Genomic DNA, 25,936 nt, shown 5'->3' on the forward strand with positions numbered 1-25,936 from the left:
AGATGTGGAACACCTCAATGACCTCCGGATCCCAAAAACAATTCCAGCGTGAGGATGGATGGACAGACTTTGAAAACCCTAACACTAGTTTGAAACCCTACTCCGAAACCTTAAGACCTAGTTTGAAACCATACCCCAAGTTTGAAACCCGACTTTGAAAACCCCAACACTAGTTTGAAACCCTCACCCTAGTTTGAATCCCTCCTCTAAACTCCCAACCCAAGTTTGAAATACTGTCTGCTGCTTCTTGGAGCATTTAAAGGGACATGCACCTTTTATTCTGCTTACTCTGCCCCCCCCCCCCCCTACTTTTCCTCCACAGCCGTGCCACAGTGTGCCTCTCTCTCTTCATCTGATGCGAGGATTCGATGCATCCGAGGCTGAAAAGCATCACTTCCCATCTTCCGCTCATTTGATTAGGCAGGATTCCTTATGTAATATCGATTTTTTTTTTTTTATATATACAACCATGGCTTGAAATAATGTTACAGATGCACCACAGGCAATGCAACATCGAGTCACTTCGATGCGCACGTTTTCAAAGCTCTTGCTGCCCTGGCAATGCTGTGGTTGAGCGACGAGGATGCAGTTCTGCAGGAAGGTGCTTTGCAAGCCTTGTAGCGCCAGAGTCACTTCACCAGAAGAGGACATGGAATACAGGATGGGGGGCTGCATCGGAATTTCACCAAGACAGGTAAATTGCGGACAAAGCTGCTGTGTAGCTGTGTCAATATCTGTGAGAGAACAGATGGCAGTCATTTTAAAGGCAAAGAGAGAAGATGGTGCTGCGGAGGACGATTCCATGTTTTTATGGCTTGCTTGGCAAATTGACACTCTTTTGTTAATAAAATAGATGTAAATGGACATTTTGACCAAGGCAATGCAGTGTTGAAAACATACTGTGGAAAATGCAGTCAAGATTTATATCTGAAACCTGCACACCTGGAGACTTTCCAGGTGGCAGAAGATAGAAATATGAATATTTGCATGCTCGGAGAGCTTCAGGTACAAAAGAGCAAGATTGCTGCATTTTGAAAAGGGGAGGAGTTAAAATCTGGCTTTGCTACAAGCTATTAGTTTGTTTGTATAGATGGCAACAGGTGGATACACAGGTTAATTGTATTTTCTCTGCCATTTGTGAAATTGTTCTGCATGTCATTATATGTCGCTGGCAAAGATAGAAGACGCACAGCGTGTTGTAAATAATATTTTTTTGCTGCAATTAGGTGAGATTGGATAATAATTTCCAGTGGTAAACCTTTCACCTCAGCTCCGGTTCTGTCCCCTCCCTCCCCTCGACCCCATTACTCTCCTCCTTCGGTCCAGCATTCACCTCAGGCCACCCATCAACCCCCTTTAGCGCCCGCTCCCCACCTGCTCACCCCACGTGGGATGCAAAAATAGCATCAGAGAAACTGAGGCTCCACGCAGGAGACGACAGAACTTTAGTCAGACTGTAAACAGACTTGGGAAGCTCGTGCAAGCTTGAAGGGGATTCAGGGGACATCATTTCTCCTTAACGACGGTGAGTAGCAAACTGCTGCTCTTTGGTCGCTGTGCTTTACACTTTAGGAAGTATGAGGAAGATATTAAGGTAAAATATGGACTGATTTTTCTCAGTTGTTGTCGATGCAATGGGAATTTGTCATTTTATTACTACCATGCAGAATGTTTATTATTACGCTTATAAACAATATTGTACTTTGAGAATATTGTTATCAATAGAAGTGTTTAGAGGTACACAAGTGAAGGGCTAACATACATGACAGTAAATGCCATGTTTGGAGTTCATGTCGAATGGTCAGTTATGACAGCGGTCATCATCCGATATATAACTGTTGTGCTTTTCGTCGTGGAAAAAAAGCTGTGAAATGCAACCACTACTTAAAGTGCGTACACAATTACGCCGTGGCGGCTGAAATTACACCCCTTTTATCCAAATAGCAAACAGGCTAGAGCGGAAAAGTGTTGCCACGCCACAGAATAAACACAGCACAAAACACACATTATAACTGTGTAATGTTCCTATTAATAATAATAATATGCACTCACTAACATCTAAAGGCCCAAATACAATATAATAACATTTAGACAAATGCAGTATCTCAGTGATTTTGGCCAAGGTCAATGAGGCTCATTTCTGACAGTTAACAAGAAAAATATTCATGAATATGTCAGTGATTTTATAAAAGGAAATATTGTCGTCACTGCTATAGCATTAGCTCCCATGAGATTGTGCTTTTGTTATACTTCTAATTATGAAGCGTTCACAAAACTGGGAGGAAACAGTCATACAGAAGAGTACAAGGCACTGTATCTATTTATAAAATGTAGCATATCCAGGTCAATGCTTTCTAATTGTGCATGCGCACTTTTAAGTACGAGTATCAGCCGTGCGCAAACAAGCCTCCCTGCGGGATGAGTGCAGCTACAGAGTTGCAATACAGAATACTGACCAAGCCAATATTCTTGCACACATACACATCCTCACTTACTCAAGGCATTTTATTTTCAATGCAGTGGAGAAGAACTCTCTTCAATGTATGTTTTTGTATAATTGCACATGTTCCTCTGGCTTCCAGATTGTACTGAGGGTTGTTAAGGTTGCACTTTGGCCTGAGCTAGTAGTCGGCTCCATCCCAATTTTCTAATCTCTAAAACTACATGTGCATTCATTCACACATTCCATTCTCTGTCTACTGCTCTAATCCTGTGGAAAAGGCGTTCACTGAGGGACCTCAGCTCGTCTGCACGTTTTGTCTCGCTGTGTTGAGCCTGAGAAGGCCCGGAGGGTCCTTGTGCCGCTCGGCCTGATGAGACATGGGGAACGAGAGCAGCACGACTGAGGCTTTGGTAAGACACACGCAAGAGATGCGTTTGCTGTCATGCTTAGCACTACTCCCTCTAATACTACCAATACAAATACTACTATTAGTCCTACGAGCAATACCAATAATTCTACTACCACTACCCCCACTAAAGAAAACTTTAACTAGGGCCTACTACTACTACTACTACTAATAATAATAATAGTAATAATGATGCAAATTCCATTATATCTTCTACTATTAAGTTACTCTTTAATACTCCAACATTAATACTATTGCAAATGAAAGCACAGGTTCATTGCTTTTGTGCCTTTGTGAAGTATCAATTTGTTAAATGTCGGTAGATATTTCAAGACTAAATCTACTGTCGTACTCCTATGTGTTTTGTCAGGCTGCTTTGGAAGGATGTATAATTGTAGCTAAAGAAACGTACCCACATGTGACTCAAACCCTGCAATTGGAATTCTGGATTATCCTGATGAGATTAATGCAAATGGGCCTCTTAAACAGTCGAGGGCCCCACACAATTGTATTTTACATGGTGTGCTAGGGAAAACAATAATGCATACTTTTACTAATAATGTCAGCAGAGCTTCCTCTCCTCACAAAAATCTTGAACCACACTAATTTTGTACTTTCAGCCAGAAGAGGGCGCTCCTGAACATGTTGTTCTGTTCCCACCCCAAGAAAATCACAGCGAACCCTTGCAGGTACTAAAATAAAAAGCATGGGGGGTTTGTGTTGAGTGAAGATACTTCATCAGCTTTGCTTGCAGAGGTACAAAATAAAATTTCCCAAAAGTACTCTCTCAAAAATAATGCTGTTTCATGCTTCAGAAATTTCGGCCTGCATCAAGTAAAATATGTCAAACATTAAATAATCTGCGATTTGCTCCTTCAGTAATATAGTTTTTTCATGCTATCACAATGATAAAAATGATAATAGTTTAATAGTATAAATGTATTTAATTAATTTACTTGAGAATCCCCAATGACGCGTTTTAGTGTATTGATTAGGGAAATGTGTTGTCGTGATGTCACATTCAAACAAAGCCAATTAAGACATGAGATAATGGACCTAAATTATCGTATGTGTGTGTGTGTGAGTGTGTGTACTAAAAGCATCTTGCAGTGCAACTTGATCCTCTCCTGGGGGGGCTGGGGGCGGGCACCACAGGCTTGCCCCTTGGCCTAATTCCCAATATTCACCTGCAGGACCTCTCACAGTTTGTCAGACAGTGCATGACAAACCGCAGCAAGGGAGGATGGGGGGAGGAGAAACAGAAGTGGGAGGAGGAGGGAGGAGGAAGAGTGCTCAGTTGGAAGGGGGAGGAGAATTCCCGGCCCTCCCCTGTTGTCAGCCAAGTGATTCAGCAGCAGGGTTGAGGAGGCGCACTGGAAATTTAGAAGGGAGGAGGCGGGCAGAAAGTAAGAGAAGGAGGAGCTGGTGTTTTCCAAAAGACCGAGTCAAGGAGAGAAGGAGAGCGGCTGCATGTGTTGCAGCATGTTTGTGTCTTCCAAAACAGAAGCGGCATGAGTACAGTGTGTACATTATAGAGACAGAGCGGAATCCTGCAAAATATTGAGTAAGTACACCATCAAACTGTTCACTTTAATGGGTTCAATTTTCAAGGATCTGTTTGCGTCTAGTGCGCAAATAAAGGCCTGTTTTACTACAGTCACATGTGAAACATGACATTTGTTTACACAGTGCCAATGACATATTGCGTCATTATTTGCTTTCAGTTTGGTTCAAGTGAAATGTTTTGTTGTTTGTGTGTTTAGGATTATCTCAACAAGCAATTAAATAGTTTCATCCAGTACTGTAGATGTAGATGGAATTAAAGGGCTGTTTGTGTTGCAGTCACCTTGTCTGTGCCTTTCATAGTGCTGAGTGGACAGTTACAACTTGTGACATTTAGCTGCTCTTCTGTAAGACTGATGAGACTTTAAGTCGCATCAGCAACACAAACTCACCGGACGTGTTATTGGGTGCCATATTTAGAAATCTAACTTAGCCTTGATTTTTAATAATGTGGTTTTGGGCTGTTGTGTGCACTGCTGGTTCTCATAAGTAGTAGTTTCTAACCAACTCTGTTGGGTGCAGGAAAACATTACAAGTAGTCAATAGATGGTTGATGGACGATCATAATTAAAATGTAAAATTCTGACTTGCAGTTTTGTAATAAGTATTGGACATAACTTGGCACAAACAAAACTAATTATGGTCAGGTGACGCTAGTCGCCTCACCACACCTTAACCGAAATGCATATTTGCATTTGTTGACTTCAACGCCACCTCAGAGATGGCAACGTGAGGAAGGTGAGAGACCTTTGTGTACCTGAAACACAGGTTGTTTACATCACACATTACCAAGTGTTGTACTTTTAGGCTGCAGGTGTCATTTAGATAGCTGCTGGTAGTGTAAATAGTCACTCCAACAATTTCCTCCAAATAAAAACATTAAAGATAAAAAAATCTAGTCAACTCTGGGATTTTCCGCTAAATGTGACTTCTACTCTTAAAACAATAAATTTGCCACGATGACAAGTGTTTTTCCACTCGTGGATAAAACAGGGTGCTGTAATTATGTCACTTTTGTTTGATTCAAGTACTCGTTTAAATGTCATGTTGACTTCAATAGAGGTGTGGTGCTTTTCTTTTTTTTCTTTTTTTTATAAAAGCAAACTGGGAAGGTGTAGTGGGCTATCAGTTACTGGTAAATACTAGCTGTGCATCTCTGCAGGCGATACACACAAGGCTTTATTGTGTTTCCTAACACATGGGTGGAGTAATTTGCTCATCTTTGTTTGCATTGAAGCTGCTGCAGGTGTTTGTTCATTTTCTGCAAGATGCAAACACGTTAAAGGGATTTGGCACATATGTAAACAGGGATGGTCCATTTATAGAGCAGAGTAACACTTCTGTCATTATTTAGACTTTAGTGGTCAAAAAGATTCTCAGGACATGATGACGTTTTAGCCTTATCATCAATTTTAACAACCTTGCTTCTATTATTTTGTCCTTATTTCTCTTAAACTTCAAGGGAATGGTTACTGAAAGAATTGAACCATATTTAGTTCAGCCAGCACGTCACCAAATGTACATTTACTGTACCTGTCACTTTGTATTAACATGCGGTGGGTTAAAAAAAAAAAAAACACCCTGCACCTGTAGGGGGGGGGGGGGCCAGAACATAGTTTTTCAGGTGTATTGCTTTACATATAACCACAAAAGGTGACATAATATTTGGTTGCCTTGTTCAAGTGAAACCATACACATCAAACACGATTTAAAATGAGTATCACTCTTTTATGATGGTGATACTCTAAGCCCTTATATTATTTATTAACGAATTTATTTCTTCAAATTAGAGCAACTTAGCAGTGTCTTAGAACATTTCGGTAAATGCATGAAAAATGCATTTCCACAGTTTTTCTGTGAATAGCTAGAGATAGTTTCCACACAAAAAAATGTCAATAGGTGAATTTGTGAGTATTAAATCAACCAAACCCCGAGGAATGCTGTCTTATGTGGGGTACCTGTATTCGTAGCTCTTCATTAGTCCATTTTTCTCCCTTACAGCCTGAAACGCAAAAGAATACTGATGTGCTGCCCCAGCCAAAGCTCCTAGATGTTCCGGTCATCACCGGTTTGGAAGAGAGCGGAGATACGGCAGAAGCCCCGGAGGACCAAGAGGAACTGGAGTTTCCCCATGACCTGCTGCCCAGTCTAGATTTTAGCAGTGACCTGAACATTTGGGAGTCCTCACTCGGGTGAGTGCAAGATGGAAAATAATGTTTATGCAGGTTACACTTTCATGATCACATTTACACTGTAAAAGTTTATTAGAAAAAAAACCCTTTTGTAACATATTTGGGCCTGTTTTCTAAATTTGGATAATTATGGTAAAATGACATCAGCACTCATACACATTCTGTATCATCTAAACAAATGACTCACACCAGCTCTCCTGATTTGCATAACCATACATAAATGCAAGTAACAATCCTATAAAATGAAAACTTCCTCCGCTATATAATTTATATGTGGGTGCAGATCTGTACCTCATATCAAGTAAAGGTCACAAGGCCTTTCTTTCTTTTCCCCTCTGTATGAACGTGTATGAGCGCATGTCCCGGGCTTGTGTTGACAGGCTTCAGACTAGCAAAGCAGGAACTGCATATGAGCAGGTGAACCCCCTGCTGGCTGGCTTGCAACATCACATGGAAGTCAGTCCTCTGGTAGTTCTAGATAGCAGGTATTGGACTTGGGTGATGAATAATAGAATCAGAGTGCATGGAGTGTTGCAAGATAACAATGCAATGTTATGTTTATGCTTGGATATAATAGTCTTTGCTGTATGGCATTTGTTCCGTCAAAGCAAACTGACAATGTGTCTCCTTGATGCTTGTGGTGAATTAATATTAATTTGAACGAAAAGAAGTAGCCGTACCATCATAACAACAATCACTGTTAAATTAATTGGTGTCAATAAAGAAAAAGATTATTATGGATATAAGGTCTGAATATTTGATAAAACAATTTTTTTAATTGTGTGAATGTACCTAATGTTGCTTACAGTGAGTTTATTCATTATGGTCATGATAAAGATAAAGGTACCTTATTTGTCAAATGGATCTCTGCCAAATCACAGAGATTCAGATGATCCCACAACATTGTGTAGAATGGCTTAACCGGGTTCCGCTGTGGTCTAACTGTTGTATTATTCAGCTTAGTGTTTTGTTTTGCAGTGTCATTGCGTTCATCAGTGATTGATTTGTGCACCCTTAGTCATTTTTACCCTGTAACATTTAAATATCAATTTTTTCATATCTAGAATTAAGTGCTGTTATTTATTGGCAACCAACTGTTTTGAAACAGCTGGTGATAGGCACTAATGTTGCATTGTGCGTGCACGTGTGAGTGCAATGCTTGAGACTTGTCAACCACAAACGGAGTTGTGTGGCATCATGGAATGAGCAGCTGCGTGTCTGAAAGTCCACACTCTTAACTATGTCACCCTACCCTCGTTCGTCTCAGGCCTAATGGCGACGACCCACCCCTCGCAGATGCCCCACCGTCACCTGAACCCATTGCCACACCTCACCCAGATGGCCAACACTTGACCCCTCCTTCATGTGCGCTTCTCGACCAGGAGCTTCTGGAAGCCTTTCAGGAATGTGAGGAACAAATGGCCTCACTGAGCGGTTCTCATCTCAAAGAGCCCATCAGCACCAAGCATGAAAAAGTTGAAGAAGGGGATAGGAAAACTGGACAAGCAACGATTACAATGTGTGCTGAGTCATCATCACTGCCTCAAGTTGCAGACCAGTCTGGACATAGTAACAGCGAGCTCATAAACAGAAATCCACATGGAAACAGTGAGACAGGGAACAGCCAGATGGATACAGTTATGTTTAGTTTCAGGGACTACATACTTGGAATAGAAAACCCTGAACCAGAAGAGGCAACAAAAGAATATGATGATTGTCACAGACTCACTGGAGATGTTAACACAAAGGATTTTAATAGCAACATTGTGGAGGAAGACATAGATAGAAATGAAGAGTGTGTCCAAATAAATACTGCAAAACAGATTCCTACATGTACTTTAAATCCAAGTAACTTGGACAAAAATGTATTGGAGGAATTGCAGACCAAGCACGCAAGATCAGACAATCCCAGTCATGCTGATGATGACACACAAATGATTTGTTCAAGCAATGCACTGGATGATCCTGCACACAATAAAAGGATGAAAAAGAAAGACAAAAAGAAGCACAAGAAAAAGAAAAGGACTGAAGTGGAGGATAGGACGCCAGGACAAGCCGGGAAGGGATTAGAGGCTGTTCCACTTATAAATACAGGGAATCACTGTCAATCTGAACCAATTGCATCTTCAGTGCCATGCAAAGAGACTATGATGTTTGGATCACAGCCTCATGATGGCTTTTGTCGCAAGGGAACACCAAGCCCCTCCCAGTCATCTACTCATAGCCAACAGGGTCATTTTATTGACTTGGCCGGTTCTGCATCCAATTCTGTTCTTTCACATGCTAATCAATCTGACAACATAAATGTAATGGATGCGCAGTGTGACAAAAAGAACAACACTGGCAATATTCCACAGAGCGCACAACATAAAGTCGGGAGTGTCATTGATAAGCTCGTCCAAGCTAGCGCTGATAAGGCTTCAGAAAATCAATCACGTGAGGATATCGTTTGCACTGAAGCACAGATACAGAAAACGGAGAGCTCATCTTGCCACATTCAAGCTTATGTGGGAGAGCGTTGCGTGGAGAGAGCCATTGAAGATGCCTTAGTGGAGGCTGCTGCGTTGCCACTAACAACACCCACGATGCGAGAAGTGATAAAAAGTGAGGGAGAAAGCGTGAGCTGTGATTCATGGGAGGGAGTAGCTACAAAAGCTATCGCAGGCATTGGGAAAGCAGAAGCAGAAAGACACCCCGAGGGAAACGAAGAAATTAAGGTACTCTTGGATAATAGTGTTCAGCTTTCATCTGTCTGTTGCTCACTTAGTTTCCCTGCTAGTGAGGAAAGCAGCAGCAGCAGCAGCAAAATGCCACACACTTCGACTGAGAGTTGCTCAAAAGGACAGATGGAGACAGAGGCAGCGATATCTCCAGCAGAAGAGGGCGACGGAGAAAAGGAGCCACTCGGGTTAGAAGGCAATTTTATTCATCTTCCCCATGGGATAGTTGCTAGTGCTGATCATCTGAATGATAGCGCTGCAGGACCGGAGGGAGCAGGAGTGGCTGTGTGCAGTTTATTCAGCCTTCCAGAGGGGGCTGCTAGAGAAGCTGAGAAAAAGCCGTGTCCACCCAATGATGTTGCAGTGTCATGTGTGAAGTCACCGAGCAGCGGTGAGACGGACATTACCGGCACAGACAGCCTGTGCACGAAGGAGGAGCTCACTGCAGCATTTTCACCTTTGCCACTTTCTAACCAACAAAGCAAGACAGAAAATGGAGCCAGCAGCCAGCACAATTTGAATTCTGAGGAGCTACCTTGTTCAGGAACAACTTGTGAGGCGTCGGCCATCACAGAGACCTCACTCACTTCTACCAGCAACGATCAACAGGTTCGACTTGAAAGAAGCACACCCGAATCCACGCCTACAGAGAAAGAAGTTGAGATTCAAGAGAACCCATCTGGTAGTGTGGGTAAGTCTACTCGTGACAAAATTGGAGGCAGCAACAGAGTTCGCTTTGTGGACAGTGTGAAAGAAGATCGGAGTGTCACTATAGAGGTGACGAACATGGCAACGCCGGCTTTGAAATGTGCGTCTTTGCCTCCGTTGACGGTACATGAGAGTTTGTACCATCCAGTTGTTGAGGCCAGCTATATTTATCCAGACTTCCTGAGCTTAGAGAAGCCAGAAACCAGCTGTGATGTCACTTTTACCAAGGATGAAGCCACACCAATGTCCAAGAATGACGTTCTTTTGGATCCACAAGATAGATCCAAGAATACGGAGAACAAGCCATCAGTTGAAGACAGAAAAAGGCCAACTGAGGAAAATCTTGATTGTGCAGAACATTGTGACTCTCTCGATAAAGCCATACTTCCTGCAGGTGCTGCTTCCGAACCAGCAAAAAGCGCTGAAGTGCCTATAGATCTCACCAAGAATGAAGTTAATAAATCAACAAATGAGGAGCAAAGAGAAAAGTCAACCAGTGAACAACCAGATGAAAAAACGGATCTGACGTTAACCCCAAAAGATATAAACCCACTTGAGATAAAAAAGGACAGCAAGGAACCAATTAAGTGTGACATCACAGAGGAGATAAAAAATGATGCCATTGTGGTCGAAGAAAGAGAAAGTTCAAATTCTGTCAATAATACTGCGTTTAAGTCAATAGGAGATGTCTTCACGGAGTCTCCCGAGCTTTCCATCGATCTTGATAACATTTCTAATACTGAAACTGCAATGTTGACTCGCTCAGTCTCTCCTCAGACAAAATACAGAGACCTCAGTGGTGAGCCTCCTGCTGAGTTTGATCAACCGCCCTCTCACGCACTAGTTAGCACAGAGCCGAACAAATGTAGGAAAGACTCAAAGTCTGTGGCTCCTGCTGACCCAATAAAGGTTGAACCAGTAGTTTCAGAGATGATAGCCACTGGGCAGTCGATTCCTGTTCGCGATCAATGTCCCAGTAATTCCATGTCAATACTGCAACCCCAAGGCCTTTTGTCAAGTGACTTGGACGTTGTTGATGAGTTTGAAGTCTCTCCGTCTGAAGGAATTGATAATGCTACCGCTGAATATGACAGTACTAAGACATGTATGTCTTTAGAAGATGATCAGGAACACGAAGGATCGAAAATGATACAGGAAGATTACAAAATGACACCTTTGCAAGAGGAAAAACAACCAGAGTGTGTAGTGGCAAATGATGACTCAAGTAATAGAATTACAAAAGCAACACTTGACCTCATAAATGACATCTGCCCACTCAGCTCTAACAAGACCAGTGGGAAGTGCGAGAAGACTCAACCCTGCCAAGTCAAGGAGAAAAAGAACATGGATGAAAAAACGTCTGCGTCACTCGATGACAATCGAAAGGAAACAGAAGGCTGTGATGAACTGCAAATAGGAAATGTGACAACACAACAGAATCAAGAGTTGGATAAAGACACTCAAGAAGGAACTGGAGACCTGGAATGCAAATCTCACATCCATAATACTGAACCAAATATTGTGAACAATTTGGAAGCAGAAATGCAAAATGAACTTTATGATGATTCTGATCAGTATTTGCATCAAACGATAGCAGAAACATTGAAGGCCAACAGGGACACATCAACAGATTTGAGTTCAAATCCTGAAATGAACCGTTTGGCTCAGCAACAGAAGCAACCGCAGCAAGATTTCATCTCCAATTATTCCACAGATGGATTGCCAGGTGGTTGCGTGGAAACATTTGAAGAGGGAGAAAGGACTAACAGCCAACTTAAGCCGATTCCAACGTCCATTTCTGTCGTGGCAGACCTAGCAGGAGGGGACAGTGGATCTTTTGAACTATCAGAAGTTCAGGGTGAGTTACCTAGAGAAGACAGCAGTATCACCAAACAAGTGGGTGGAGAGAAAGTTGAAAAGAAGGAATCACAGATAAATTCAGGAGTTGAAAGAATTGTTTCTCCCTCAGGAACAGATTCAATGCATGGCAATGAATTTCTGAATAGTACAGGTAAGACAGAAAGCGACCAATCAGATTCATTTGGAGAGCGACGAGGGAATCATTTGGCTTTTACTAGCAACGCTGTTTCTGCCGTATCTTTATTAGATGACTCGGGATTATCCGTTTCAGAAAAAGAAAGGCCAGATAGTCACGCATGTGACACAGATGTTAGTCCGAGTGATAACAAAGATGCCAAGATACAAGGAAAAACAATCAATCCTGTTGAAACAGATCACAGTGTTATGAAAACAAAACAGAGTCAAAGTGAGAAGTCTAATATCCCGGATACAATATATGAGTCTCTTGAGTCGCAATGCTCCAATCAAAGTTCAGCCATACAAAATGGTTCAGTAACACAAACTCCCATAAAAGGACCTCATGTGGTGGAGGAGACTGCAGGGGGAAACAATGAGGCTTTAGATGAAGAAAATGCACATTTCCCAGAGAAGGCAACATGTGAGGTTCAAGTTCTAGACAATAAAGCGACTAAGGAGAATGGACTTGTGGTTCCTCAAGATGAAGACCCGTCATTTGCTGAGCTTTTGAGAACAGCGGAAAAAGACAATGACACGAGGAGCAATCCACAAGCCATCGTTGCCACAGACACACCCAGTTTTTCATTACAGAGCGATACAATCCTCTCTCAGGCAGTGCTCTCCCAAACTGAGGAATTTCCCAGTCACATCTGCCTGCCCACTCCACCGGCTGATGATGTGGTGCACCCTCCTGCCTTTTCACACGCGTCTACAGACACAGTGGCCTCCCATGTGACAAACAATTCTGTTGGACTCACGACACAAGAACCAGACACAAACTGGATAACAGCTCTCAGACAAGCTGCTTCCAATCCTCAGACTGAACAAGAGAGCACAGAAATTACAAGGTAAACGAAAGGGCATGCGGAGTTGAAATATGTTTATATTCTGCAAGGGAGATGCATTATCTTTTGGCGATAAGTGAACAGAAATTTTGTAATTATTATTAACGATTTGATTTTTTGGTGTTTTTTTTCTTCTCATTACTTAACTTAACCCCCCTGGAAAAAACAATCCAACACAAAATGAAGCACACCTAATGATTTCTGCACAATATAAAATAAATGTCTTCAGACCTATTTGTTGCTTAAAATGTGTTTTGCAGTCTTGTGTAGCTGCACAACACGTTAAACACGTGTGTAGAGTTTTATTGAAGAAAACAGGCTTCCAATGAATATGAATGAGGAGGTAAGTACACAGCTACACTTTGTGTTGACCGGAGCTGAGGTCAGATGTCGGGGCCTAATGGAAGTAAAGCGGCCCTTTATAGTAAAAGGATGACATCAGCTGCGACATCTCCTCGAGTAGAATGGGACTTTTCCTCCTCTTTCACACAGCATGCACAATTTGACACAATACTACACACACATTTAAAGCACCAGCAAGACAAACAAACAGACAACTCAGACAACATATTTGTCATTTGGCAGTCGTTCCTCATGCATATGTGTAAAATTAAATTGTTTTCTCCTCATTTTTGTTTTCTTCCCCCAGACCCCTTCCATCTCTGGAGTCTCCCCAACAAGAGTTTCTCACTCCTACTGAAGAGGGAGCTGCTCCTCTGGGGTCAGAGCTAACATCTCAGGAGCAAACAGACATCACAACGCTACATCCTGAAGTGGATCTTGCGCAGCATCTGGACGAGGTCCACGAGCTGAAGCGGGAGGCAGCAGAAATTGTCCAGAAAGAAGAGGAGCACTTAGAAGAGTACCCGACAAGTAGTAGAGCAATTTCACCACATGAGCTTGCGGAACTCAACGAGAACACGGTGGAGAAGGGATCTTCGGAACAAAGTCAGAAAATAACACCAAACGGTGAACCTCCAGAGGACAACCCTGAAAACCCAGCCGAGGAAAGCACGGAAATAGTCGATCCTGCTTGGGTGCTGCAAAAAATTGGGTAAGTATCAGAGCATCCAAACCTTTACACTCTGAAAATGGATGGAAAGTCACATGTATGTAATTCACGTCCAAGAAGCCATTTAAATGATCATCATTGTGATCCTTAGGGCTTGATTTTAGTTTTTCTTCTTTGCCAATTGTTATATGCTGCTTTTCATCTATTATTCTGTTATTGGGCTGTCTCACGAGTTGACTAATATTTGTTGTCTGAAATGATGATTGAAGATTGTCATTCACATTGTATTATGTTGGCTGGCTCCAGCTCAGATTGAATAATGGTAATAATCAGGATAATGTGTCCATCAGTCACATGACTTTCTTTTCATGAGCTTTTCAAAGTGACTCTCCCATCAATGCTGCTACAGCAGCCGTCTGACATTCCAGAAGAGCCTTTGTTGCCTGTCAGTCAAAGCACATACCTTGTCCCCGCTGCTGGCCACAAATATTTGGTCTGAGTAATTTGTTTGACAGTTGTCAACAGAATGACATGGGCATTACCGCCATCAGCCGGACTTAAATGGAGAAGCATTGCAGAGGTCCTCAAATCATTTCACAGTTGTTCAATCAGATCTTATAATTGACCCCAAACTGAGGTAGGCTGGCATATTTGGTTTAATGTTTGTTTTATTGGCCCACCAGTCCTCATATTTAGTTATTATTAATTTTTTAGATGATAAAATTAGTGTTCCAGTCACAGCAATTTTGAAGCTACCAAATATTCTATTTAACATTGCAGAGAATAGAGCACAAAATCTGCGGCGCCTGTGTGTGCGTGTTTTCCCCGCCCCAAGCATGCAGGCACGTCCCCTCCCTCCCTTCCGTTTCTGTCCAGCCCCAGCCTGCCCTCTTGCACTTGGGCCCTCTGAAGTCATTTGCACACAGCAGACAGTTGAACAAAAGCCAGAGTTCAGGACAAACACTTGAGCAGCATGTGCTGTGTGCCGAGCATGCATGAGTGACTCGGCGCTTAGATTGAGCCAGTGACGAGAAGGGACGCTGTCAAGTGGTCTGGAACCGGACAGAAGCTTTTTCCCATCCATTTAATTTGCTTTAATATTCGTCTATATCCAAGGCAGAAATATGGGTGAGTTGGTTTTAAAGTAACTGCCCTTTTGTGTGTCTGTGTACGTGGTTAAGTAACTCCAGGTGGACATAACATATGGTGGATAGGTAGCTAACTAGGTAAAGGGGAGGATCAAGTAGAAAGATGAGGCGATAAAGAGTTGACTCACACATTTACACGTTTCACCTTCCTCACGTGATTTGATTTGACACACGATTGAGCTAATGCTGCAATGAACTGTAAATAGATTGGTTGCCATGGTAACTGTAAGTGCATATGGCTCCAATGGCACAAGTAAAGTAGATAATCACACGCAAGTGATTTAATTCTAAGGTTTTAGGCCTGGTGATAAATTTGATACATTTGTTTACGTTATGACCATTAAGTTAAGAAATGTGTTTTTTTTTTTCCTCATATTTGTTTCCCAGCAATCCGCATAACTAAACGTGTTCTGACAGCCAGGCTGTCTCCAGGTGTTAGTAAAAGTTCAACTATGTTTTACACTGAGAAGGAGCACATGTTGCTCTCTTTTGTGACGCTTATATGGAATTTCCTCTGGGTCAAAGTAGAGACGGGCCCGCTGTTTATGTCACCATGTCAGCTGATATTTATACACTAAAAAGAATCAATGTCCAGTTTAACTTGCATTCTTGTGCCTGCCTTTGGAGCCACAAGCAGATTATATGACACCATGTTGTGACTTGGTTTTGTCTATTCCTAGCATGCACAAAAGACTTTGGCATTTAAAGGATTTAGACAAATTACATTGAAGAGTTGTAGGATTTTTCTCATTCATCATTTGACAATGACAATATTTAAAGCTCCAAATGTGTAGGATGAACCAGTATGTCTATTTCTTCAATCCGAAACATTTAAAACCCTGTTCTTGTCAGAGCACACTCTGCGGATTGCAGAAAGTTGCCACTCACTTTGTTGTAGTTAAACACAAATCCAGAACTTCTTAAAAGTTCAATTGAAATTTTATTGAATGATTGGGGCCAAATATCACTGGGATGCTTGCCTGCTCCATTACCCGAAACATGCTTTAGTTCTGCAGACTCCCTGGAATATTTTTAGAGCTAAGCAGCAGGCCTGTCCCAAGTGGTAACAGCTGCACGGTTGTCCATCGCATTGCCCGTCAGATTAGAGCCTGGCAACCCTGATAAGATGAACCTGGACCAGTGCCAAATCCATTCCTCCAGGTGGCCAATTACGACCAAGCGCACACTAACTAACATGTCAGGCGGAGAAGGATCTTCAACTGCATGCAATTGTAATTCAAAGCCATATTTGGGATAGTTTGAGCAAGCTTGTCATTCTTCAAGTCAATACTGAGGTATCGTGAGGTAAGTCTGTATTACTTCTGGTGATGTTCTGTGTTCCACCTCCCACAGATCTCCCCTCACTGAGCACTCAGAGAGGAGCGCTCTCTTCCCCATAAGTTCACCCCGACACCTCCCATCCACTCCCCTTCCTGAGCGCCCCACTCCTCCGCCTGCGTCCCCTTCACCAGAGAAGACGCCACTTGCATCTCCCCTCCAATCTCTTCTTCCTCCAGCTCCTGCCTCCCCTTCTGTGCCATCCAGTCATCGGAGTGATGACCCCTACCCAACCTCTGCACCTTGCCACCTTCTTCTAAGGTATAATTATTTCCTGAAATTGTTCTTTTGCTTCGTATGAGAGTTACAAATTTGTTTGTTTGTGTTGGTAAATGTGGGTTAAGCTGTTTTTTTTTTTTCCAAGTGTGCTTTCAGATCAGATGGTAGTCGTGCCCAAGTGTGACACTAGTCCTTTTAGCCTGCTTGATGAAAATTAGCCAGCTGATCCGCTGATCAGGAGAAATCAAATCTGCTTTAAAAGTGTTAATTCTTGAAAAGAAAAGAAAAACACCAACAATATTATACATCATCAACCAGTAAAAATACAGTTTAAAAAGATGGTGTTGATTTGCAATAACAATTTTTTTTTTTTAATGAAATTATTATTTTTTCACTTGATAAGATCCTTGATGGTCTTCATTCCAACAAGCTTATGTACTTATTTCTTGCACAATTAAGATTTTTATCTGAAATTATAACTATCACATAGTAGGATCTGATAAATATGCTAAATATACCATATCCTAAAATATTGTTTGTTGGGTTAGTACTTGCAAACACACATCAACAATCTCACAAATGCACAATTTCAATTTAGGAGCTCAAAGCTTTTAACCTGCAACACAAATAGTGCTCTGTACTCCTTTTAGCACTCTCATATCTTCCTGCACGATACAGTGCAGTGTTTTTTTTACCTCCACCAGATGGACTCTCTCCACTCTTGTGACACTCATACTATACCGTACTATACAATGCAATCACTTAACATAGTACATACATATTATTATCAATTTGTAAGTTTATTATTAACTTTGGATTTACACACTAATTTTATACACATTTTCTCACAAATAGATTAAGTCTATGTGGTTATATTTACTTTATTTAGCCTTAGACCAAATGTAAACGTCTTCGCTATTTGTTTAGAAGCCTTTTCATTACAATCCCATGTGGCAAGGGTCTTTTTAATGCTGCTCGTAGTGACCTTGATTTCACATGTTATAAATTTTTCAGAAGAAGCTGTCACTGCTTTATTTTTTACTTCCAAAGTGCGTTGAATATTTGATGGCTTTCTCTGGTTTGTATATGAGGTTAAAGTGAGACTCGGAAAAAAAAAAAGCTCATTCATGAATAGCACATCACACAAGTAAATGCTTTTTTGTTGCATGCTTTGAACATGAAACTGGCTGTGCCAATCAATACTTAGCATGTGGGCTGGTGTGAGGGGGTGGCATTTTCTCTTGTTCCCTCTGGCTGTTGAAAATCGACCATTAGGCCCTTTTGAGAGGAGAATCATGTTCATATTCCCTGAACATCCATGGATGGTCTACATGCAAGCCACCCCCCACCTCCCCTCAAGCAAAAAAACAAAACCTGCTGCTATGTTGCATGCTGTGTAGTGGAACTGAAGAGTTTCCATTTTTCAGTCAATATATCATCATTCATATTTTCAAGTGCTGCAGGCAGTTCCTTCACATCTTGTCATGAATGCACAACTGACTCACCCTCCTTAAATTTCAGAGCCCCCTTGTTCCCATTGCTCCTTGGACAATCAATAGGAACTTTCTGAACCTTGTTTCTGCTCTTATTTCATCCCAAGTGACTTGTTGTATAGCAGATGTCTTAAAATAAGTTGAAGCACATTACTGGCCTATCATATCCTTAGAGCAGCACACAGGAATATTTAGAAAATCTAAATGTAATTAAGCCTCTCATTCACATTTTTTTTGAATTTTGAAACTAAATTCTCTTTGTCTATATGTGCTTTGTGACGAGTTCAGGGTTAGCCAATTGAGTGAGGATAAGTCAATAAAAAACGGATGGATGGATTTTTATCTGAATTCTGAGTGGCACAACTTGAGGTCTGCTGAAATAATAGATTTGGATTTATGTGCCTACTGGTATAGAATTACTGGGCTGCGGAAGTGGACTAGACTCAAATCAAATCACTTGCATTGTGTCTGAGCCCTTTGTTTACTCCAGATATATCAGTAACTGTGGGAAATAGATGCTTAAAGTATTTTTCCATACAGATTCTGGATGATACATGAGTGTGTGGAAGAAAGGCAAAAAAGCATGAGGCATCATTTCTCAAGGATGCTTTAAAAGGAAGCAACTGTGTCTCTTTTAGGGGCTTCTATTGTTTGATTCCCCCCCCTGGATGGCTGTTAGTTGTCTAGAAAAATAGGCTGCTTGTCTTTTTAAAGGCGCAGGCGTCTGCTGCTTCTGTGAGGGGCGTCAAAGGGAAAGGAAGGGGGAGGAGGCAATGTGTGCAGCATCACAGCTCAAATAGAGGTATCGCACATGCATTACAACAAGAAAGCTGGATTGCCATTTGGATTGTTATCGTTTTTGGATTAGTCTATCCTTGTACTTTCATTCTTCAGCATCAGTTTACAAATGAAAAGAATCATGTCCTCGTTGTGCGGGAGCTGAGGCTGAGAGACGCTATGCATAAATTGACGAGCATTTAATCATCCGGTGATTTGATGCGAGGAGCTGGACGAGGTCATTCTCTGCAGTGCTGGCGCTCGCTTCTGCTTGCTGCAAGGATCAGCGCAAACGGAAGAGGGACTTTTTGAGGGAGCAGGTGGATGTGGACAGCGGCTGAAGTGCAGGCGCAGGTGGGGGGAGCGAAGGTAGCTGACAATGGGAGCCAACGAATCCATGGATAAAGGACAAACCTTCTGTCCGACTCAAGAACACATGTGAGTCTCCAGCTTCTTCAAATCCAGGGCTGTTTATTTATTTTACTTAAAAATCACCATCCTCTGCATTGATGTTAGGCTGTGCGTAGCAGCCTTTGTTGTCATTTGGTTTTGTGATGTCGTAAAAGGATCAGCGCACATGCGCAGTCTCGTGCACATGTGAATCATTTATATATATATTTGGGCTATGGAAGCCAGATGGAGGCAGGCTGATGTTTTGCGCTGCTCCTATTGTCGCCAATGTTGAACTGGAGCAGAGTGTGCAGCAATACGGCTGGATGAGAGAGTTAGAGACAGGGCAAGAACGTTCCACTTAGTTTTATTTATAGCTTGGACAGTTCTGCACTTGGGAGCAAGGCTGCAAGATGGGGGAAGGTGTCATTTATAATGTAGGGATGAATGATTTATTGCAAGAAAAGCTTTTGCTGACTATGGACTGAAAACATGAATTTGCTTCATATTGCTGGATAGTTGTGTGAGTATTTAATGTGCTCACTGTTATAACCCTGAAGGAAGCATGCAGTCAATGAGGTTATTATGTGTTGTGGTGAAGTAAAAATGTGAGTCACTTTGATGGATGTTGGGAATTGTCTTCTGGTACCTTGAATCTGATCTCATTATCGCCCTGGTAATCTTTCTCCTTGCTGCTCATGAGACACTGTGGTTTTTAATGTGCCATCTGTCTGCTCTCAATATGTCAGATTAGGATGGGTGGGATTACCTCATTCTTAGAATGGGAACTCAATTGTTTTGACATGCATTCAGGATTTGGTTGTTTTCTTCCTAGCTGGGAAAATGGTTAATTTTTCTTGCAATTGCAACTGATTCGAGCTCTTGTCTCAATCATTGTTAACACCTTATGATGTTCCCCCATCATCAAATGACACTTAATACCAAACAATTTAAGCGGTTTCTTGAAAACCCAAAATAGCTGCTTCACAGGAAGTACAGTTCCCATGACATCATCATTATTGCCATCTTTATCATCACCACTTTTTTAAGCACTATTGAAGAGGGTCATAACATACAATAGCTCCCTCTGTTGGTTTGTTGACATTAATTCAGAGTGTAAGTACCATTGAAGGGACATGATTAAATCAATATATAAAAATATGGAATTTGAAATATAGGATACAGATCCTATGACAGATTAAATTTACTGTAGTGCACATGTCTCAATTTCCAGACACCCCCTAATACTTCAGTGGGGAAAGATTTGCGCTCAAGAACCACAAATAATTTGTAAATTGGTCAGAGACCAAGTCATTCATATACTACATGCATTGTCTGTTTTATTGCTGGATAGTTGTGTTTTTTTATTTTATTTCTTACAAAGTGCTTCAGATATGTTATAATCTTAATTATATCTATTTTACATAATGCTTATTTTACATATTTGTTTAATATATACATTCAAAATGATGGGAGGAATTGATGAGTACAACATGTAAATTAGGGCACAGGGAAAAAGTGAGCCAATAAAGATTGAAAGAACAGCAGTGAAATGGGATGACGATATTGACCATCAGGACCGACATATTTTTGAGGGATTAGTCATTGAGTGTGAAGAGCAGCGTTCCTCCTCCATCCTCTTGTCAGTGCTTTTTTTCTTGAGGCAGATGAAATATTCATTAGATTCTCAGGTGTAATTCCAAGCACTATGGATTTGGCCGGGAGCTGCAGAGCGTCTTCAGACACAAAGGGTCTGTCTCTAGGCAGGCAGACTGTCTCCGCTCTCAACATCGGCTCGTGCTCTGTTTGTTTAGATTTGTCCCTGACGCAACATTCTCCCACGTGATGCCTTTCCTGTGTGCAGATTTTGCACACATATATATTGCATCATAACGCTCAATATCAGATGAGTTAAGAGTCACATCACGTAGAATGAAATATAAATTGGACTTGGTTTGATATACTTTACGGGTCCTTGTTAGTTCGGCTGCTCTCCGATACGTGCATGTGCAGCCAGACAATTTTCCCCTCCACCATCAGGAAACATATGGTGGCAACTCCAGTTACCATGGCAACCTTGATTGTGCGGTCGCAGTGAAAATAAGCTGTCTCGAAGGAGACAAATTCAGCATTGAAATGAGGTATCATATGAATGTCACTTTTTCGGAATAAAAGTTTCCTCACAATCAAAATGTTACAGGTACAAATCTCGACTCAGGTCATTTAGTGATTTGCTATGCTCTATCTGTGCTCGCTTTAACATTGTCTTGCCTTTCTTCATATTTTCATATATTTGACATTGGAACTCCATTTTATGTTTTCAATTACTCTACTCTGGACATGCTGAACAAATTATCATAACAAACGTTTTTCTCATTTTCTCACGACTGCGGTATATTAAATCTCTTCTCGACTTGAAGTTCCTGCTTTATTTCCCCATCTCAATTGTTATTGTCCATTTGAGACTCATTTCAAAGACAAAGGGTGCATTGTGTCAGTGTCACATTTTAAATGTCATACAAATTAATTCTAGATTTAGTAAAGCGATGGAAGAGAATGACGTGCAGGGAGGGCGGAAAGTCGATGAAGAGCGGAAGGCTGAGAAAAGGGAGAGAGGAGAGCGCAAGCGGTCTGCAGACAAGTCTCATTCAGATGGGAAGAATCCATGGATGATGCTTACTGACTCAGCAATGTGAAAGGGCTGATCAGAAAGAGGAGAGCCGAATGTTGAAAATCACAGTGGAAGAGATCTTGTGCACAATAGAACAGACAGTGGGCGTCTACCTGTGTATCGTCTTTTGGACGTTATGGCGGTGAGTGCGTGGCAGGCTCTGTCTCCACTGCAGTGGGCTCGCTGGGGCTGGGACACGCTACTGGGTGGGGCAGCAGACAGTCCAGACTTGGATCAAGCTTTCGGGCTGTTTCGGCGTCTCTCCTGGAGCTCACAGCATGACAGCATGATTAAGACTGCAGGGGCGCTGGTCAGACAGAGGTGAGACAGGATGGAACGCGAGAGACACACGCTGGTGAATAACACAATGATGAGCGTTCGGGCATCGAGCCTAACGGGGTCTTTTGAAATATTTTTGCTGCTGAGGAAAAAAACGGTATTTTTTTCCAATTTCTATTGGTTTATTCATCTCTGTGGTTGTCTCCCATACCTGACATTTAATACGTGTCCTCCAAATTGACACAAAAATATTATCGTTGGTCGGACAGGTTAATCATTGTGACGTGAGAATGATTCATAGCAGCATTGACTCAGTATGCGATTGTCTTTTTGCTGTAGGAGCTCTGATTCCGATGGAGCATTCGAGACTCCTGAGTCGACAACACCAGTGAAGGCTCCAGCAGATCCACAGAACCAATTATTTACCGCTGATGACAAAGGTCAGTAAAAGAACAGTATCAAGGGAGTCAAAGCCGTGGCCACAGGATGGCACCAAATATTTTACGATATTAGATGAGAGTGACATTTTAAGAACTAAACTCGTCATGACGGTCTTTCCTGCATCTTCCGCAGGAGAAGACCCTTCCGAGAGAGCATCTGACTTGATTTCTGAGCCAGTTGCCATTGTTTTTGATGAGGACAGGCCAATTGCTGCCAGTGGCGCGTACAACATTGAACCTTTTGCTTCGGAGTCATCGAGTCAACCGCTTACTCGCTCCCTCAGCCTCCAGGCTGGAGAACTTGACACTTCTGGTTTGGATGGATCTGTAGCACAAGGCTTCCGCCCACATTCGGAATCCTTCAGCGTTAGCACAGAAAGTAATCCAGGGACACTCCGTAGGCCTAAGAAAGTCCGCCCTGGATCTGTGAAGAAGACACCGCTCCTGAGGCAGAACTCCAACCCGGAGAGGCCATGTTCTACTAGTAGCACCCCGGAGATCATTAAGCGTGCAAAGCCTCAAACTGTGACTCCGGACGGAAAGGAAAGTCCGGCAGAAGGTGGAAGTCCTGTAGGAACCCTCAGAAAAACTAGAAAAACCCGTGTGGACACTCCACCCCCACTACCAGAAGAAGCCACGCATATAGAATCAGAGAGGAGTCTCACTGTCCCTGCCTTACCTTTGTGCCAGGAGGAGAGCCATCTTCCATCTAGTCCTCCTATCAAAGAAAACCTCCCAATCCCTCCTAGTGCCTCCTACAGTTGGGATCCAGAGAACTTTGAGAGCATAGACCCATTCAGGACCGGAGGCAGTAAAATTGCCAACTCACCTGTTCTTGATCGGAAAGGTCTTAAATGTGCCCCCATTGCTACTCTGCCAGAAAGTCCCCCCATCCCTGCCGTGAGTCAGCTTTCTCCTCCAGCTTCCACTGAAGCACCAGTAGGCAACCCTGAAGAGCAACCTATTCTACCCAAACGGGAGTCTGTGAGGCTGGAGTTTGATTACTCCGAGGAGAATAGTGAGGCATCACACGGAGCTTCTGCGCCACCTAAGAAACTGGGCAAGAAACCTGGCGCCAAGATGCCCTTGAGGAAACCAAAGTTGGGGTTAAAAAAGGCCCAGCCAGGAAGGGCTGAGCAGCTGGACAATAACATTCCAGCAGAACACAACGGGAACGACGAGGAAAAGCCCATTTCTCGAGGTTCTTACGACTTTGACGCCAATAAGTGGGAAGATCCAAATTTTAATCCGTTTATGACCAAGACAGCCGTGGCCAACTCTCCAAAAGCATCTGAGCCTACTTACGGCTTTGATTTTGATGACTCCATAGTCGACCCTTTTCAATCTTCTAACAAGATGGCAACCTCACCTCCAAAGGCTTCGGCCTCTTTCGAGCTGTCGTCAAATGATGACATGGAAAATGACAATATTGGCGAGCTAGAAGATCAAAATCTGAACAAACCAACAAAAAAGAAGAAAACTCCCATCAAATCGTAAGTTGATTTTAGTCACTCTCGTTGGTTATTGCAAATGTCGTGGAGGTCAACAATACTGCATTGTTTGCTTGTTTAGATGTGTTTGTGTTGTTTGTGGCACATTGTTCAACAATGTCAGTGGCTTTTGTCTGTCTTTCTCTCTCACCTGGACCAGTAGGTATAAAAAGTCTACACACCCCTCCCTCTTCAGATGCCAGGTTTTTGTGAACCTGTACAAAAACCAGTTAGTATATATTTTCACCACCCAAATCTAAATTATTGTCTGCTTGCCAATTGATTTGTATCGTTTATATGTGACTTGAGAATTATTATTATTTTTTAAATGGTCTCACATATAAACCTGGCATCTAAACAAGGGTGTGTAGACTTTTTCTATCTACTATGTACTGTATTCTCATGTCACAGGAGGTCCAGAGGTGTGTCCACTCTATGTTGTTTGTTGTAAGTACAGGGAAACCACAACTATCCATTATCTCCAATCACTCCCAATTTCATGTGGATCCCCCTGTAAACCAGCATGTCAGCATTTTTTATTTGGGTCATCAATAAGCATTTAGCTTATTACCAACAACTCATCTTCTTGGCACTAACAATAGACAGAAGCTAAATGATAGGATTTGTGAGTTTCCATTTTCACAAAACAACCCATGTCACTCAAAAAAAATGAAAAGGAAATTATTATTTTCTCTTGATGAATACTTTATTTTGGATTATACACCTGAAATTGCTTCATGATGACTAAGCGCTGGAAGGTTTTCATGCAAGAGTTAGTCAGCTAGTTTTTTCAGCCACGTTTGGATATTGCACTCATTTTGCAAGAACACTTACTGTATAAGAAGACTATTGAATAATTCATATATTTTCTACACTTTTGTTGTGACTTATTCAAAGTAAAAGGTTCTATTATTCCCTGCAACTGTAGAGAACAGATTTAGTTTGACACTTTCTTTCTTTGAGTCATTTTTCATCCTGTCGCTTTCTAAATGTTTCCATGAATCTCCTAACTAAGTCCATCCAATAAATAAAACTACAAATACATGTTTTGTCTATCAGAGAATTTTGGCTAACAGCAGTTACATATTGTAAAGAATTTTAATCTGAATGTGTGAGTCTAGATTAATGATAATCTTTTTTTCTTCAGTAACACTTTTAGGGTAAAGAGGTCACCAAAGAAATCACAGTTCTCCAACAACTCACAGGTATGTTCATTTTTGCGTATATCACATTTGTGGCTTTTTGAGTTTTGTCTAACTCTGTCTGTCTATGTGCTAGGATTCAGATGACCCCGCCTCCCTTCCTCCACAGGATGGCCACGCCACGGATGAAGAGAAGCTGGCCTCCTCCACCAATCACAAGTTAGCAGACTTGCACGACGTTGATTCAGACTTAAACTCAGACCAGCGGGACTTCCCTCACCCATCGGATCTAACGTCATTTGTGAATGAGAGCGGTCTTCGGTCTTCAGGTGAGACATACTACTCTCCAGTAGTAAGACCGACCATTAGATCATCTTTAGACTTTAACAAATAAAAATATTTTTTGGACAAAACAAGATGTCCGTCATTCAAACGCTTTATCTGTATCTGCTTTGCCTTTTAGTGCAAGACTATGAAATTGAGTACATGGAGAAAATTGGCTCTTCTTCACCTGTGAGTATTTAATCTAACTTCTACAAAAAACGTATCAGCGTATGCCCCACGGGCCGCTGATTACGCAACAAAATCAAATATATGTTGTTGATTCTTTCACGTTTTTTTTT

At 41.9% G+C, this 25,936-nt stretch overlaps 1 protein-coding gene across 12 annotated transcripts in view; it reads left to right on the top strand.

Annotated features, from left to right (window-relative positions):
- The first annotated feature begins 346 nt into the window (after positions 1-346).
- tacc2 (transforming, acidic coiled-coil containing protein 2) overlaps positions 347-25,936 on the top strand; it is a 32,861-nt gene continuing 7,271 nt past the window's right edge. For 6 of the 12 annotated variants that reach the window (XM_037271514.1, XM_037271516.1, XM_037271517.1 and 3 more), the window contains exons 1-11: positions 348-694; positions 6,414-6,604; positions 6,985-7,089; positions 7,872-12,917; positions 13,564-13,968; positions 16,428-16,673; positions 22,581-22,681; positions 22,815-24,174; positions 25,319-25,376; positions 25,450-25,642; positions 25,777-25,826. In XM_037271514.1, coding sequence (XP_037127409.1) covers positions 584-694; positions 6,414-6,604; positions 6,985-7,089; positions 7,872-12,917; positions 13,564-13,968; positions 16,428-16,673; positions 22,581-22,681; positions 22,815-24,174; positions 25,319-25,376; positions 25,450-25,642; positions 25,777-25,826 — 7,866 coding nt within the window. In that variant the 5' untranslated portion in view covers positions 348-583. Of the gene's footprint in view, positions 695-1,326; positions 1,526-2,721; positions 2,854-3,469; positions 3,539-4,224; positions 4,414-6,413; positions 6,605-6,984; positions 7,090-7,871; positions 12,918-13,563; positions 13,969-16,427; positions 16,674-22,580; positions 22,682-22,814; positions 24,175-25,318; positions 25,377-25,449; positions 25,643-25,776; positions 25,827-25,936 lie in introns of those variants that run through there. The other 6 variants (XM_037271518.1, XM_037271520.1, XM_037271523.1 and 3 more) reach the window with 6 other exon arrangements.

The sequence above is a fragment of the Syngnathus acus genome, chromosome 15, assembly GCF_901709675.1.
Source record: "Syngnathus acus chromosome 15, fSynAcu1.2, whole genome shotgun sequence".
NCBI classification, from domain to species: Eukaryota; Metazoa; Chordata; class Actinopteri; order Syngnathiformes; family Syngnathidae; genus Syngnathus; species Syngnathus acus.